Source organism: Mercenaria mercenaria, chromosome 2, assembly GCF_021730395.1.
Source record: "Mercenaria mercenaria strain notata chromosome 2, MADL_Memer_1, whole genome shotgun sequence".
NCBI classification, from domain to species: Eukaryota; Metazoa; Mollusca; class Bivalvia; order Venerida; family Veneridae; genus Mercenaria; species Mercenaria mercenaria.
Genome location: NC_069362.1, coordinates 2,051,898 through 2,071,093, shown reverse-complemented (window position 1 = coordinate 2,071,093; position 19,196 = coordinate 2,051,898). Strand labels below are relative to the sequence as shown.

Here is a 19,196-nt window from a genome sequence, read left to right as displayed (position 1 = left end):
ACAAGAGTTCACACTCAGTAAAGCTTAAATTATTGAAACAATGTACCGCCGTCAATAATCTCAAAATACAAATATTGCATGTCCGACGTCTTATAAGCGAGTGCGTCTTATATATATATATATATATATATCTCGGAAAATAAAAGGCAATATAATAGACTGTCTAACAGGAAGTCGTTGGCTAATATAACACACTCAATTGAATTTGTAATAGATGGAGACAAAATGTCACAGACAAGAAATATTTGAATACAAAAACATTCCATCTTGATTCATCTTAATTATAAAAAGGCCTATAGATTACATAACGATATTGGTTCATATCAACATACCCGGAACAAACTTGTCACTGAAATAGTATATGCGATATGATCAAAACAATGCTGATTTCATTATCTGTTTTTGGTTTCTGTAAAACTCTGGCAGTTTACCTCATTTTATCGTTTTTGTATTGTTTACATTTTGAGTCTCATTATGTTCAGTATTATGTTTATGTAACATCCATGTATGTGCACAGGTCAAATATAAAGGTATTGTTGTTCATTATGTGTTAAAATGTCATACGCGTGATCAAATAGTGCATAGATCATTGTTTTGTGCTTCAATGTTGAACGTTGTTACTTAATGTATATTCTAATATGCTTGCCTCTGTTAAAACACTCTTACGCTAGAATGACGTCACATTAACGTGCGGTGACGTCAACGTTTTTGTTGCGACCAAGAAAGAGCGCTTCTATATTTTATGTACTGTTTTAGATAAAGGTCATATTAGAATCGAAATAATTTATAGCACAAGCGTGTTTTAACACTATTTATACACTCGGGTGGTGATACGTCGTTCAAATAATTTCACTCGGGCTGCGCTCTTTTGCTATAAATTATTTCTTAATTAAGTCATATCAGAAGTATTCTCGGGCTGTAAAATACATATTTTAAGCAGCATTTATTACAACGCTGACCATGTAAGTCATTAAATGTACACTTTTTAAAAATGGCAAACACACATTATAAAATATTTACAAATGTACTCTAAAGATTAGATTATTGATAACAAATCATGATAAATCATTTTAGCTTTGGTATTGTTGGGATTTTTTCAACTACACAACAACGACATACTTGAAAAAAGCGCCGTCTAACTTGTTACTTAACGGTTTCATCTGCTGCCATTTATATCTTGTTGCAATTTAAAAAAAAAGATATTACAAACGTATTGATCTGCTTTTATAATTATTGTTCGGTTTATTAATGTTTTAATATGTGATTGTGATAATGGTCTCTAAAACTAAGTGATTTAGAAGAGAAGAAAACTTTAAGTAAATACTTACGGAAATGTATTACTATGAAATGAACGTGCGCATGTTTTGTGGGCATGTAGATACTTTAACTGGTTTTGTAAAAATGATCCTGCTGTTTCTTGCACAGTGCTGTTAAAACACTTTATTGTATAACAAGTTTAAAGGGATCTGGCCCAAACTTACAGATATGTATGACTATGAACCTAACTTTCGCATGTTTATGCCTTGCCCAGTTTTGGGAATAATGGCCCTAGGAAATTTTAAAACTAGCGGTTTTCAAGAGGTGTAACCAAAATTTACAGAAATGCACCTCTTTGAAGTGAAGATAAGCATATATTCAAGATATCTTTATATAACTATGTCTGCGTAAGGAGTTATAGCTTTTTGACCTTTTAAGACACCAAATAAATTCTGCTGCAATTTTAAGTGGCCTGGTCCAAATAATATGAAATAAATTGCTGTTATGTTGACTCGCGCTAATTGCTAGGATATACATGTACTTTGTCAAATTAGTGAGTTACATGTATAGCCTTTTGAATACTACCACATTCAGATGTGATGATATTTAACAATAAATATTTGTTTTTTCAGGTAACTTTTTAACAACTTTGTTTATATAAAAGTTCTAATTAGACAAGAGCTATAAACTTCTTGTAAACTATCATAGATATAATATTTCCCATTCTTGTACTTTCTTACATATAACACCCAATACCTGTCACTTCTAAATGAAATTTTAAGGAACTTACTGATTACTTAGATAATGTTTGAATGATCGCCTCTTTTTTGTAAAATTTTGTTGTACATTTTTGTTACTTTAAATGAATGATTTACTTAAACTCGTATATTGCTGTAAGACAATATAAGAAAATGAAGTATGCACCAAACGTATTACTAAAATATTTTATTCATCCACTGATATTTTGCATAATTATTAATTATATTCATGTTTTATAAACGGCCTGAAACTCGAAATCGAATAAAGCTGGATACATTGATGACCAGTATATTACCTGTCATTTTTTCTACAGTAATTAACGAGTTAGACCCCTTTTCAATGTATTTTGTTCCTATATACAAATATTGGCACAATTTCTCCATCCATGATATATTCAGCGATCATTTATCAGTTGACTGAAAGCTCTTTTGTAAATTGCATGAAATGGCAAAAAACTTATGTCTGATATACAATAATTGGGCCTATCTTTTTGACGGGAAAAAAGCACGAAGGACTGTTTGTTTAAAAAATTGCATATTAAACAAATTTCACACACACACACACACACACAACGATTAAGTCCTAAACGTTTAAGACAGCGACGAATTTCTGTTCATTAGGAAAGTGCTTATCGTGTAAGTTTTACTTCTAGAGAGAATACGATGTAATTCAAGCACAGTTTACACATGTCTATGCAAGTTAGCTCCGCGAGAAATATCTCAACATCGAAAGATAATGATACGTCAGATTTACATTTATTTTGATGTACGGTATTGTTTGCATAATTTTACAAGCGCGTTTAACTACATTTCATTTCTTTTGAATAAAGTAGCTTAAAACAATTTTGTTTACTTCTATTTCTGTAAATATTACAAAACCTTGCTAAAAGTGCTTCTTTTATGCATGAGTGAGCAGAAGTTACTTACAAATTTAATAAAAGCAGTTTTTTGCAAAAAAAAGGTATTATATTCTCTTCTTTTCAAACGACTTACACATTTTTTAACATTACGCACATTATGAGTAAATGTTTTGCTAGCAATTGTAAATGTTTTTGAAACCCGTTAAAATCAAAATCAACTTCTAAATTTTATTCAGGGATGAAATACGACGATTATGTATATGTTGTTATTTATGTATTTGTGTTTTATGTGTTCTGTTAAAAACGGCGACTAATACTTTAAAATTAGAAGACGCCATATTTATGTAAAAATTTCAAACTTTAAGATGTAAATTATTTCGGCACTACACTTACGGCAAAACAGAAAAACTGGCTGGGCGTTATATTACACCATATAAGTTATTTTTTTCTTTATTTTTTTATTATTATTTTTTTGCAAAAGAGTATGAACATAGCAGAATTACATTTCATATGAATAAAATATCAATGTAAATAATACTGAACATTGCGCTGTGTGTTATATGAAACTGTTGATGCAGACATGTTTATCTCGACACCAGTCTTATAAAATCTTTAGGCTTCAAGCCACTGTTTTTGACAGAGACTTAACAGGAATTACGCCGCATCGAGCTTGTTTAAGAGCATATCTTTGGAGACGGGCAATACAAATTTTGTATCACAGTAACATTTTAAATTCGTGTTTAGCCGTATCTGTTCATAGTTTGAAGAAAGAGTCTTATCAGAACTTTAAAGCATGCTACATTTTCAAAGCAATAAGTGTACGTTTATGTCGCACATTAATTTCAAAAAACGAAATGTTGTAAAAAAATCGTATTTCAGATAAAACAGATCAGATATTTCATAGTGAAATTAGATCTATCCGCATTAATATCATACTTTAAGATTAAAGGTAAAAAAAAAGGTTAATAATTTAGGTCTCTTTGGTTTCATGCAAATTTAGCAAAAATCTGTTATTTATATACCATGCAGTAACACAAAAACATGTTCTTTGTGGGTAGTACACCTACATGTTTGTACATATAGCTATAGTTGTAAATATTAACGCAATAATTTATTAGCTGAACTTGAACATATATGGTACTAGTATAAAATACCAATTTTAGTTTTTAGTTCAAAAATCACATGTTTCTAGTGCATGCTTTCATACATTTAAACTTAAACTTTAAATTTTAAATATACATTCGTGAGAGCGGATCAATAGTGTGAAACGGTTCTGGAAATCGTTTTGTTCATGGTAAATATATTTAGAAATGTCGATTTAGATGTTAATCTTTTAAAAGCATGCATCGTTTGTATTGCAATAAATGTCACAATATCGGAATTGCGCATTAAGTAACGCCTTGTTTATATCTGATTCCTTGACTAGTAATTACTTATTTCCATTTCGCATGTTTGCATTAAGATACAGATGCAAATCATTCTTTTAAATGCGATACAATACATCAAATTTGTTATGCAGAATTTAGAATTGCATCATGAAATTGTCACAATGACTGATCTAACATACAAAAGAATTTTTAGTATGTATGTTTTAGAAACCCTTACAAACTATTGTATATGAAACACTCTTTATCCTTTAGCTTGCTAAATTTCGAAAATGGACTGGTCCATCATTCAATTTGGGCAATAGCATTTGTTATTTGAAGGGGTGTTCACTGAAAATTTACTGACTGAATAGCGAACAGTGCAGACCATGATCAGCATGTGCAGGCTGATCTTGGTCTGCGCTGGTCGCAAAGGCAGAATCACTTGCCTCCAACAGGCTAAAGATTAATATGCATGGTAAAATTGAAGATTTTGAAATGTGCCAAAACTTTTGTCATGATGTTATCTAAACCTGCATGATAAAATTGTGAATTGTGGCATGGGCCCGTTATGGTGTACCATTGATAACCATGGCGCAAATTATCATCGTACTCTTTTAAATGCTTAAGATTATGCGTTGTTTTACTCTAGTGATAACTGTATGAAATACAATTCATGGCACATATTTATTATAAGTCATCTTGGGAAATGAATATTTGAACAGATCTCAGTTTTAAGTATTATCAACGATACAATAATATCTGTTACGGCACAAAGATATGTTTTAGACAGTCAAAACGTGTAAGTTTCTAATTGATATATAACTTGTCGTTATCATTGTAAAAGCAGTTGCACCATTTCTCACAGCAATACACATTATTCGACTTCTAGACATAATAGAAAAATATATGCTGACCAAGGCGGTCTATATTTAGATTGCAATTCATATTGTATCACATAGCTATAATGTCTCAATAGTTTTGTTATATAAAGCAAAGATGGGTGAGCGGTGGGTAAAATTGCTGACTTCGAATTACGTGTCCCTAATTTGGGTTCGGTACCTCTCTTGATGTGTAGAATGCTTCATGTGACGAACTCATCCAGCTGGCTTAAGTAAGACTGACGGTTATACACAGGTGGCTGGCCATGTCTTAAGCCATTTGACACTTTGGGTCTACCTCTTCCATCATAAGCTGGAAACGTCGTCCTTTTGTCGGTGTACCTCCAAACGAAATCATATCAACCGTATACCTATGAATTCTTATTGACCAGTTTAATTGCAGTTCTGATATTGTTGCCAGCAACTGTATATTACTTTCATTCTATCTCATTAATTAAATAAATTTGATTTTTACATATTGTAATACCGAAGAAATACCTTTTCAACGATTTGATCGTTTGCAGAATAAGTAGATATTCTGACCAATCAGAATTCATTTATTATAATTAAATTATTTAAAGCATTTATTTATAAGAAGAATACATTTTTAAACAAAAAACAAGCTATCAAATTATCAGATGTAATATCTCAAAATGCAAGCAGTATCATTTTCTCAGACATTTTTAAAATCAGCTCTTTTTTTCACAGATAAAGTAGAGAACGCTTTCGTATATTATCAATTTATGCAGAAATATACTCATACGTTGTTACCATGCATACTAACATGTCGCTTGGAAACATATCATTTTACGTGGCGTATTTATTTAGGAATATCACTTTTCAGTTTAGTATGTAGCTTTTCATGTCTGAACTGTTTAATGTGAATTCGTTGATACAGGTCATGAAGTGTTTAATGTGAATTCGTTGATAAAGGGCATGAAGTGTTTAATGTGAATTCGTTGATACAGGTCATGAAGTGTTTAATGCGAATTCGTTGATACAGGTCATGAAGTGTTTAATGTGAATTCGTTGATACAGGGCATGAAGTGTTTAATGTGAATTCGTTGATACATGAAGAGTTTGAAGTGTTTACGCCATTTACCCTTTTCCACTAAATATTCGGCGAGATCTCTTCAAAGTAATAGAATAACGGCTCTTGGCTTAAAACACTTTCGATACCTAATCTATTTTTTTTTTGTATTTTATTGTTTTATCACATTATTCCAATCCCTTTTTATACGCCCGTTTGAAAAACGGGACGTATTATGGGAACGCCCCTGGCGGGCGGATGGGCGGTTTGTCCACAGACCTTGTCCGGAGCATATCTTCTACATGCATGGAGGGATTTTGATGAAACTTGGCACAGTTGTTCACCATCATGAGACGGAGTGTCATGCGCAAGAACCAGGTCCCTAGGTCTAAGGTCAAGGTCACACTTAGAGGTCAAAGGTCAAATTCAAGAATGACTTTGTCCGGAGCATATCTTCTTCATGCATGGAGGGATTTTGATGAAAGTTGGCACAATTGTTCATCATCATGAGACGGAGTGTCATGCGCAAAAACCAGGTCCCTAGGTCTAAGGTCAAGGTCACACTTAGAGGTCAAAGGATACAAGAATGAAAAATTCAAGAATGACTTTGTCCGGAGCATATCTTCTTCATGCATGGAATGATTTTGATGTAGCTTGGCACAGTTGTTCACCATAATGAGAGGGAGTGTCATGCGCAAGAACCAGGTCCCTAGGTCTAAGGTCAAGGTCACACTTAGAGGTCAAAGGATACAAGAATGAAAACTTTGTCCGGAGCATATCTTCTTCATGCATGAAAGAACTTTGATATAGCTTGGCAAAATTGTTCACCATCATGAGACGGAGTGTCATGCGCAAGAACCAGGTCCCTAGGGGTAAGGTCAAGGTCACACTTAGAGGTCAAGGATACAAGAATGAAAACTTTGTCCGGAGCATTTCTTCTTCATGCATGGAGGGATTTTGATACAACTTGGCACAAATGTTCACAAGCATGAGACGGAGTGTCATGCGCAAGAACCAGGTCCCTCGGTCTAAGGTCAAGGTCACACTTAAAGGTCAAAGGACAGATACAAGAATGACTTTGTCCGGAGCATTTCTTCTTCATGCATGGAGGGATTTTGATGTAACTTGGCACAACTGTACACCATTATGAGACGGAGTGTCATGCACTGGTCCCTTCTTTTGAATTACTTCCCTTTGTTGTTACTATAAATAGCTTATATTGTACCTTTTTCATTACAAGTTGTAGGGAAAAATCGAGACCACTTTTCTGTAGTACAACATGCATGTTACATCCAATTCTGAGGTGTATTTTGAGCTATCTCTACCTGGTAAGGATTTTTATGTGGACTTGTAATTTTTTTTTTTCGATTTTTTTTTTCTCTTTAAAGATTAACTTCCCTTAGTTGTTACTATAAATAACTTACATTGTAACTTTTTTTATAATTGACCGTAGGGAAAAACCAAGACAACTTTTCTGTGGTACAACATTGATGTTACTTTTAAATTTTGGGTGTATTTTAAGGTATCTCTACCTGGTAAGGATTTTTTTTTGTGGACTTAGAAAAATAAAAGAATTACAATAATTTCTAAAAAAAAACATTGTTAACAACTAGAATATTAAAATTCCATTTGCAGATACAGGTGCTAGTGTAAACAAATTTGCTGTGACGGGCGTATATTGTGACATTCTGGCACCCTTGTTAAAAACTGTTTCGGAAATGTCAGGTATCCGTTTCACATGTAGAGAGAAATAGCATGTAACATTGCACTTTTTACAGGTAATTTTGATAAATACATGTTGAGTTATAAAACTTGTTTTACTGTTCAGCAATTTTGACATTGTTAAAAAGTTTATTATCCTTGATTATGTTATAGTATTGATAATATTTTATCATTGAATGTTTGTCTGTTGAATTTGTTGTATGTGTTAAATGTTGGGTTTCGTTATGTAGTTGGACTGATACCTGGTACTTGCACACTCACCAAAAGTTTTAGTGAAAAAATTGCAAAGATGTGATAACTTTAAGCAATAAACTCATATCACTTATACGGGCTTTGTTTTTCATGCGTTCCGAATTGTCTTGTTCAATCAGTTATAGGTTTACATCACAAAATTTCCAAACCTGATTGCAAAGTCTAAAACATACTGAAATATTTTTGAATAAGCTTTACCGCTAAACTAGCACGACAGTGAATGTGGTTATATTTTTATATAAGACACTCACGTTTATGAATAAATATTTCTCATATACATCGACCTGCTGTGTTCCTACTTTATACTTACAGTTCAAAACTCACTCCTCTATCCCGACTCTTTAGGTTTCTAATCTATATTTACAGTTTAAAGCTAACTCCTTCTATACACCGACTCGCTATATTTCTACTTTATACTTGGAGTTTATTACTAAATCTTCCTACACAACGACTCGCTTTTATTAACTTTATATTTACAGTTTATTGCTAACTCTTCCGACACACCGACTCGCTGTATTTCTTGATGGATTGGATTTACCAAAGTTCGCTGTAAATGACAGACGTTTTTCAGTCGTCAGCTTATGTTTAATCACAGAAATTAAATATCGCTAGCAAATGCTTCCTGCTGCGTAGCAGAATTTTCAAGAAGAAAAGTACTTTAACACATACTCTTATTAAAACATATATTCCCTTTATACTTAACTCAAGTGGACACATATCAACATCCTGTGATCACTTCTTTAACGTTTTAAGTTGACAATCATTTTACTGGCAAAAGAGACTACGAATAAAAGGTTTTACATCACCCTACCTGTTTTAAGTACGTTTAAAGACATATTTTTATAACAACAGATTTTTACTTAAATTAAAGTAACATATTTCGCGAAAAACCTTAATCGATATTTTTCATAACTAGATGTTCCTTTGATGTTTCATATGATACAATCAGTCTACTTTATTAAATATGTGTTTAAAATACAAAAGTTTCTATTTTCTTCTAAATAACCCCTTTTGAACTTGCATATTAACAGAAGTTGAAGTTGCGGTAATCACCAAGTACAAATTGGGCACATCGAACAGGCATTAAATTTAACATGTTTTTATTTAATCTGTGTGTTTCATTGCACAGCCTATATAAATATCAAAGAAAAAACAAGAAGCATCAAAATCATAGTAATATTTTTCTCAAATAAACGGAGATTAACCCTTCTATCAAAGCGGCAATCCGAAAAATGCGTTAGCCATTTGACGCCATATATTAATGAAATGCCTCTTATCAATGACTGGGAGTCAATATATGTCCAAAAACTTGACTTATTGTAGAACAGGATTTGTTTGCTACCCATTTTTCATGGTTTTCATATAGGTCATCTATTACACATGTTCGATATAAAAGGAGAATACATGCGTTCCTACCACATGGAATATATTTGTCGAAATTCACAATGAAGGGTAACGGAAAACTGAATTTAAGGAACACGTTACGACACTTTTCCGGTTTACCCTCGGCAATGAGAACCTTAAGTTAACACAACATTCATCTCTTTATGAATTTCACTCTTTTGTCAGGTATCATGCCTTTCTCTGATTCTCTTTCCGATAATCTGAGGAGTGAATGTTTGGAAAAAAAAATCAGTAAATTTACACGATTATATTATGTTATGTTATGTTATCTTCTGTACATGTTTTAAGAAAAACAAATTGCTTTGAATCGTAATGTCTTGCGGTTGAGCGTTTTATACATTAATGTTTGAAATTGATTTTTAAAAGAAATAACCAAAGAGATGATGCATGATTTAAAAAAAAGAATCGAAGGAAAAGTGCAAATATATATTGTTAAGAAATGTTGTTGTTTCATTCACACATATCTACAACATACTTGTTGACATGAAGCTGACAAGACGGTGGTTTACCTACTGTGATTTTACAGACAGGTTATTATACAGCTCGGATGGATCTACTGGCCATATTAATACAACTACATCCATAATGACATGCTGGCTTTAGCCTTCCAGCTGCTGTGGCGATATTTTGCCATTACGGCCAAAAAGACACGCTCAAGTTGCTCCTCACATACCATCAATATCTAGTAGCTTACCTGAAACTTTTCGCCAGCTATTTACACTCTTTTACATGTTCTTATTCGGACTTTAGAACGCGGAGTCATAGTATTATACACGTTTGTTTTTTTTTCAATAGTGGCCGTAGTGGCCGTTTTCCGGACGTTTATTTATCATAAGGTTTATCGCCAGCCAAACTTTATTTTTATGTTTCAAGGCAAGGAAAAATAGTTTGTATAAATCACTTTGTAATGCATTCATTTTCCAGACTGTCATTAAGATAGTTCTGTACATTTGATAAACCACACGTCATGTTAAAACGTCATTTATCCGGTTAACACGGATTCTAACACGATCCGATTCATTTTCTTATTAAACAAAGAAAGCAGAAAATAGTGAATTATTATACAACAAATCACTGTTCTGACGTCACAATTATTACGTCATGGCGTCAAACGGCATAGCGGCGCGCTGGAAAAGAAACCGATTGAAAACGGGCACATATTAAATGAATTTCGTTAAGGATGTAATTAAAAATCCTTGGTAACGTGTTAGAATCGAAATAATATATCTCATTTAGTGATTTGTCGTTCAGATGCGTATTATATCACGAGGGCTGCGCCCTCGTTATATAATTCCTTCGCATCTGAATTCCAAACAATAATTCATTCAACGACAAATCACTGAATGAGGTATATTATTTCTTAAATAAAGCTCGGGTATGGCATACTCATCCCGCCTATAAATGTCATTCCGTATGTATATCAATGAAAACGGCAACATTACAGCATTACTTTCTCCCTAAAGCTGAAATGTTGACATGTGATATAACTCCAAATCATGCCTTTCAATCTGCTTGTACTTTGCGGTTCTCTTTGAAATCTGGACAGACACACTTCTAAATATTTTGACCGCATAATACACTCTGTTGTTTTACAACAGTTTTACTGTGAAAGTCTAAATTAAAACCTTTATGGTAGGGTAAAATGGGGTAACTGGGACAATGGGGAAACTGGGACACTTGACACTTTTCAGTATTTTGGGGTAAATATTGGTTACGTTCCCTAAATAAGATCATATGTTGAAAAAGAACATTCAGTGTTAAAGCCTATTATGACAAAACTTTTCTGCCGATGGATTGGAAAATATTTTAAGAATCGATTTTCATAGACATATGTTGAGAGTATTACTAATTAAATAAAAATAAGAAAACATAAAATTACATGCTGTAAATAATTATGCCTATTTTTTCAGATGGTGCATTAAAATATTCTCGTTATGTTCCTGTCTAGTAAAACGCACAGTAGAAATAGTCGTCTGACTTTCTAGATATATTTGCTTATATGTGGTCGGTATATCAATAAGATCTTAAAGATATTTAATTTCGGTACCGTAACGGCTTGAATAAATGTGACGTCAATTTTGACGCAAGAAGCTGGTTCTCGTATACATATAATATCGCATTTAACTTGTTTGAAATATTGAAGGGTATTATGTATCATTGCAAATCAAGGACATGGCATTATTTTTTTTTTAAATTCTATAAAAAAGTATAATAATTTTGTTTTATTGACTTTCATTTTGAATAATAAAGTGGCCTGTCATGAACCGATGCGTTGACGTCAGACAACGACGTTATAAAACAGGTGCTTGTTTGTAAAATATGGCATGTCCAAAATATTTATATTGGTATGTGTTGATACCTTCAGTTATGGGAAGAGTTGCAAAACTGTAGGTATTACATTACTATTTCATACAATGAGATTTGTTTTTGAGAAATTACAACATACTTTATTTTTGAACGTTCCTTTTCAAAAGTGTCCCACTTACCCTAATGTATTGGGGCAAGTGGGACACTGTCGTTAAGAACAAAGTGCTCCATGATTTTATTTTTGAACAAACTGGATGCTGGGAGAAAAAGGGGATATGCTCCAATGGACAGTACATAAATTGTCGTACGTAACTGGACATAACCACTATAAATCGTCAAATTTTTCCACAAATGAAATGAAAATAGGAAAGAAAGTCTAGTAATGACGAAACTCTGATATTTTGTAAGTATACCACTAGTTCACAGGCGTGGTCATAATATAATATTAGCTTAACTCTGGTGCAACTACTGAATTTTCTACCCGATACCAAGTTTACATGATCTAAGTCACTGTTTAGTCACATAAGTTTATTTAAAGGGAGGTCGTTCCGTGAACCCCTCCCACTCATTCCGCGTAAAATCTGGTGAGTTTAGAATTTTTGATAGTCTAATAGGCTAATACTGATATTTCTTTCATGTTTAAAGAAACTGTCGGCAAATCTTATATTAATAAGTAGTATTTATACTAGGTGAAGCGCAGGAACCAACTGACAGTCAAGCCAACATGGTAGTTCTTTTAGTTAATTACTTCCTTAAAGATGACATTGTGTTAAATATTCAGGCTAAAGCAAACACCAAACACATTTTAGGTACGGTTGCCAATAGTTTCCGAGAGCGTATGCCCATGTGTCCCGCTAGATCTCCTTAACTCTACCTTCATTCCCCTCACATTTCATCCCCTCCTCTCCGAGTCTTCCTGTATGCAAAAAGCTAGTTAATGTCCTTATTTCTTTGTGAAAAAAGGCACATATTTTAATTGTCCCGTTAACATTTGATAAAATCTATGTTTTAAGACTGTTTAAAACTTCTGATCAGTTTCAAGTGTAAAAATCACATATATAAGTACATAAAGGGTTATGTCAAGTTTATGTTTAATTCATACATAGTTATTTACACTTAAAACATTTTTTTATTTTAAACGATTTATATAATAAGCATATATTTAAACAAATAATGACATAATTTAGGCAAAAATTGGACATATTGATTTCTTTATGCATCCTTGTTTTACAAAAAAGTCATAAATTGTAATTAATACAGACCTATATTTTCAGTTTAGAATTCTTTTTGAACTGTGGACATGAATGGTTTCATTTGTCATAAATGCGACTGTAATATACATAAATTCTAATAAAACTAAAATGTCACTTGACCAATGTTTAATTAATTTATAGTTAATCACAGGTTATCAGGTATTTGTAAAAGTTTATATTCGTCATATATTATATAGGTTGCGCATACTGAAATATCAATAAATCAAGTTTATATTTTGTCTTTCTAAAATATTACTCAACAGTGTTTCTTTAAGTGTCCCAGTTACCCCATTTTACCCTATCACGAAATGATCGCCAAAACTGGAATTTTCCATAGACTCCAATAAAGAATACTTGCTTTAGTTCCAAATTTGTCAAATCAGTCAGGCAATACTAGTAAAATATCTCTATTTTATTTGTCCAATTTTCTTTATTTATTCTGAAGTTTTGAAAAATAGGATTTAAATTCTTCTCTTTAGAAAATATTTTACCAGAATGTGCAGAACTACATTAAGCACTGTTGTGGTTCTTACTTGTATCTGACAGCTTTTCAAGTAAACAAGTACCCGACAACCCTGCAATCGCATATCATTCGGCACACAACTGCTTCCAGACGCCCATCGATTTAATTCACTGATTACAATTCGTTACCTCATTGCAAACCACCATTTTGGCCGAAGAGTAAATATGGTAATTTTTTATCAGATATTATGTACTTTTATCCTGCGAGCAAAAACAAAATGTTTAATTATAAACATATGAACTTTAAAAGATTTTCAAAATACAAATATCATTTTAGCCCATTCTTGATCATTTTAAACGTTAAACTTCCTTTAAAGTAAACTTTTTGGTTTGTTTCAGTGCCGATACACGTTTGCAAGAGAGAAGAGACGCGCTCTGTATCGTGGGTCACGACGGTAATATCACCTGGATTCCGCAGGGAATTTACATGAGCACGTGCGATATCGACGTCACAACATTCCCTTTTGATAAACAAAATTGTTCTCTTAAGTTTGGATCATGGGCATACCATGGCGGCAAACTTCACCTTGAATTCTTGGAGGATAAAGAAAGAATGCTTTTAGACGATTATTTTGTTCCCAACAAAGCATGGATTGTGATTGAAGCGCCGGGCAAAAGAAATGTTTTAAGTTACGCGTGTTGTCCTGAAAGATATCATGATCTTACGTATACTTTGATATTTAGGCGATCAGCCACAAACTACGTGTACATCTTAATACTTCCATGTGTTTTGTTAACAACATTGACACTTGTATTGTACTGGATACCGCCAGAGTCGCCAACCAAAATGAGTTTGGGTAAGTGTTTCTTTGGTCAAACAGGTGCATTATTGTTTACCAGGTTTGGTTACTTTTCAATAGTAATATAATAGTCCGTGGTGAACTAACCTGATATCTGTAATCTGGTCAGTTTTGCAGGGCGTTGTATTCTTCAAAGGCATAATTATTATGCTTTTTGATTCTTAAGATTTGCTTTTTATATAAATGTACAACATTTTTGTGGTTCTTTTTGGGTTTTTTTTTTCATATCTTGCCTTCTTTTGCAATTATGCGTGTTAAGGCTCTGGGGTAAGAATGAGGCTAGGTGCAGCACCCAAGTGGTGTTTTGCCACTGACCGTTCTTGTTCTACATGTTCCTTTATTTAATCGTTTTGTCGTCATGTGTTTGTCCCATCTTTTCTGTCTTGTGCGCGTCCACGTGCTGTGGATTGTGCTGCAATGAACAGGTTGACATTTTTAACGTGGCATTACATGTTGTGTAGGTATCGTATTCTTTTTCCCGAAATCTTCAAATTTTTTTTTTAATTCAAATTTAAGATAAATTTACAAATATATTTTATAGCTTTTCCTTCCTAATCAAGGTCGCCCTGCATTCAGGTAAAGATACTTTCTACAATGTAGAATTTGATTTACTAGATACTTTCTACAATGTAGAATTTGATTTACTACTTTTTACTCTTATTAAAATCTGTCAGAACGTCAAGGTCTTTGGATATTTGCTAGATATTCTATAAACGTGTTGTTTTAAAAATTGAATCTCAGTACCGTTACTCATAATGTGAGTGTTTGGGAAAATTACAACCTTGACGTATTTTTGCGTGCGATGCAGATTTTAATGAAACTTCTCATAGTGGTAAATTTGAATAATAGCTTTCATTGATGAAACAATTTCGCAAACTTTAGGAACACGTTTCAATTTATTTGCGATTTGATTTACGCTTACGTAAACCAGAAAAAAATACGTTACGGCATCAAATCTTGATTTTCAGTTGTGCAGAACTACCTTAATTCTTAATTTCTGTAAAACATATAGTTTTGTTTTTCATTTGTCAAAATTTTTTTTTTGATAATATTCTCAATCAAACAGCTGTAAAGTTTTAACTGTGCAGTCTAATCATGATCTACACTGGTCCCAAAGGCAATATCAATCGTGTCCAGCATGATAAGGGTTAAAGTTTGTGCACATTTCTGAAAAATATCATGTTTTTTAAAACAATTACTGGCAAATTTTGAAAATTACATTCTGCATCCATTCCGTGTGGTGTTATAACTGACACCTCCCTTTAAGATACTACAAATACTTTACGTATAGTATTTTTCTGAATGTTTTTTTTTTTGCTAAATAACATATTGAGTGAATGGTCTATTTATATATTTATCCTTTTTGATAGGTATGAGTATATACATGGCGTTCTTCGTACTGCTACTCATGTTTGAAGCCAATATGCCTCCAGCATCGGACGGTGTTCCAATACTAGGTAAATATTGTTTCTCTAACGTGTATGTTCAAAGATAGTTCGCCTCAAGCATATATGAGTTGGTTTCAGTTTGATTCATAGGTTGAGCGGTCACTAGCGGATACTTTTACTCTTCATAAGTCAATAATATATATAGTCGATACATATATTCCGAAAACATTAAAAGTCAGCTTATCATATGGATCATTTTCATTTTTGCTTATTTTTGTTTCTAGATCGTAACCGACTCATTTTAAGTCATATGGCGACATGTATCCGTTAAGTAACAATATCGACATTTTAATACATTGGGGACGCCAATAAGGTTTTGAAAATGTTAAATGATTATATTTGACTGTAATCGTTAGGTGACTGTTCCTTGTTTTGCTTCCGAGAAATCGACCCTTACCTATTAACATTTGGTGTGTTTGATTAGCTTAATCTTAACAAGTAAAGCGGTTTTCTATACATTTGTTAAACTCTAGGTTGAATAATCCTGTTTAATAAATACTAGGATGTTAATAAATATGTGCTTTAAAGATAACGGTGTAATAGATCCGAGAACTGTCGTTATGGTCTTGGGTCGTAGAAGCCGGACGCTAACAGTACAAGTCAGCATTCTGCTAGTATTACCTAGTCATTATCAAAATAATATGATATGTTTGTAAATGGTCACTTTTAAATGTCTTAAAATAAATGTTTCTTAATACAATAGTATGACAGCCTTGAAAACTGTTTACAGCGTCAGCATTCTTACTTAGATTCTAGTGGTGCTGAACAAATTTATGCCATGAGAAACGGAAGTCTGTATCGGACCGGACATTCCGTATAGTTCGGTCATTTCTGACGAGTTTCACAGACTGAAATGACAATGTTAAGGCCAACTTATTGAAATGGTGAAAATAAACCTAATACACATTAAGTCACACTAAGTTTTCGCTTTTAGCTATAATCAGTTTTCTAAAGTCAGAAATCAGTCAGCTTTCAAGTAAACATGAAGTAATATCATTTTGTATACAGAGGAAAACTAAAGGCGACATTGAGTGATTACTATGAGAATTCTGATGGCCTCACTTTGCCAAATACAATCTTCTAAAACTAATTTTAGAAACATTTCTTATAAAGAGTGATGGTTTAATATCAATACAAAGAAATCTTCAGATTAGCATAGGAGTCGTGCTAAATAAGTTGCAGAAAGTGGTTTTAAATAAAACGTGGTGATAGTAGATGCTTTATTTATTGTAATTAAACTGTCACTCTTATATCTAGGCGTGAATTCTGTTACATCGAAATGCAAAATAGGTTATTGGTATCTTGCATGAAATAAATTCTTTTAATTTACTTCTACGCCTAGATGTTACAATTCCTCGAAACCAGTTTTATTCAAATGTGTATTAGATCTTAATTTATGTAAACAGAGCAGGAAAAACACGTCGAAAATGTTCTTCATGAAAAAATAAATGTGTTACAATGCTATACTAGAGCAAGGCGACAACCACTCCAAATTCTTGCCTTTAGTAGTAACACACCTTATAAACGACTGTATTCCCCCTCTTCCTCATGCGAGTGATCAAAACAATAAACAGACACGCAAAAGGTAAGAATCGTCTTCAAATTCATTATTTGGCTTTTCACTGTATATGTGTATTTAAGTTAAACGATACGTCTAACATAAATATGTGTATATGGTGATATAATAGATGAAACTGACAGGTAATGTTTAAAAAATGTTGACTGATCACACTCATTGCATGAAAATTCACTCGACCAAGTCACGAAACTGATGAATATCACGCCAAATTGATTTGTAATCCAATTATCCATGATGTTTTCTGTTATAAGTATGCATACTACATAAATACAAAATGTATATGTAAATAAAATGTTTCGTTTCTGTTGCGTTTTTGAATGAAATTAATTTCTATCTAGTCGGTGAAAAAACATTTACTGTATGCCGACTTGACAATTTTGATATTTGATCTGAATGCGTATTTGCGAGTGATACTGTATTCCATCTTGCGAGTACAATAGGCGATTTATGTCCTTAAAAGGCGTAAATGAAATAAAAAATATGCATACAAAATTGTTTCTTTTGATCAGTCGTCATGTTTATAATGTCATTTAATGTCGAACTCCCCATGCGATGCTTGTACTAATCCATTGGGGGGTGGGGTGGAGTGTCTGTGACTCGCTATCCTACTTAATTAAATAATTTATTGAAAGCTTCAGAATCGTTTACATGCAAGTGTTCAGTGTTGGTTTTACACACATATACTATCATAAAATACGAATTAGAAACTGAATGTATACACAGGGTCCCTACTATGTCTTGCAAGAAATTAACCGTCGATTCCCTATGGAAATCACACGAAAAAATGTTACCTTACGATTTCAAAATATCGATGAGATGAGACAGGAGAGGACTATAGGTTGACCCCCGTCTGTCTGTCCGTCTACTACAAAATGATCCTCTGATTTAAAAAAAAAACAACTATTTCACCCGCAAGTATCCTGCGAATGGACGTATAAATAGAAAATGATAACGAAAACATTATCGGAAAAGTCGATTAAGTCCTTATTAGTAATTCAGAGTTTACTTCATGGTAAATCAGTCAACAAGATTCAAAAGTAGTACAAAATAGTTGAATTAACTACCCGATTCCCCATTCCTCAATAATAAAATAAACATGTTATCGTTACAAATACAGCCGTCGTGTTTACTACCCGTCAAGATTTACCGCTATTTCTCATGTTAGAAATAATTTACATTTGATAGTGATAACGCACACACGCCGGGAATCTGTCCTTGTGGATTTGGTCGTTTTCATCGCTAGGCCTTGCTCAATCCACTTCCGTTGTTTTAAAAATGGCGTGAGTTGTACCTCGTCTTTGTTTCAGTATGATCGGCAAATTTTGACATTGATATCGAAAGCTGTATGTTATTTGGTAAGTATAAATATATGAAAAATGATTATCAAATCACAGCGGATAGTCGTGGGTAGGCATTAGAGATATTGCCATATTTATGGCCGATAGAGAGTTAACAGGCTTTTCCTTTGATTTTATCTGGTGACCTAGTTTTTGACCCCACTTGACTCAGGTTTAAAGTCACCTATAGATTATCAAGATTAATATTAAGTTTCATTACGATATGGTCATAGATGTGGCCTCTAGAGTGTTAACTTGCTTTTCCTTTGATTTGACTTGGTGACCAAGTTTTTGACCCATCTGACCCAGATTTGAACTCGACCTAAATATCACCAAAAACACATTTTGAAAAAAAAGTTTCATTAATAAATGGTCATAAATGTGGCCTCTATAGTATTAACTAGGTTTTATTTTGATTTGAC

The 19,196-nt window shown here is 33.0% G+C and overlaps 1 protein-coding gene across 3 annotated transcripts in view; it reads left to right on the top strand.

Moving 5' to 3' along the window:
- LOC123563077 (neuronal acetylcholine receptor subunit alpha-10-like) overlaps positions 1-19,196 on the top strand; it is a 242,721-nt gene that overhangs the window by 210,657 nt on the left and 12,868 nt on the right. For all 3 annotated transcript variants that reach the window (XM_053528339.1, XM_053528331.1, XM_053528336.1), the window contains 2 exons: positions 13,950-14,407; positions 15,781-15,867. In XM_053528339.1, the coding sequence (XP_053384314.1) occupies positions 13,950-14,407; positions 15,781-15,867 (545 nt within the window). The remainder of the gene's footprint in view (positions 1-13,949; positions 14,408-15,780; positions 15,868-19,196) is intronic.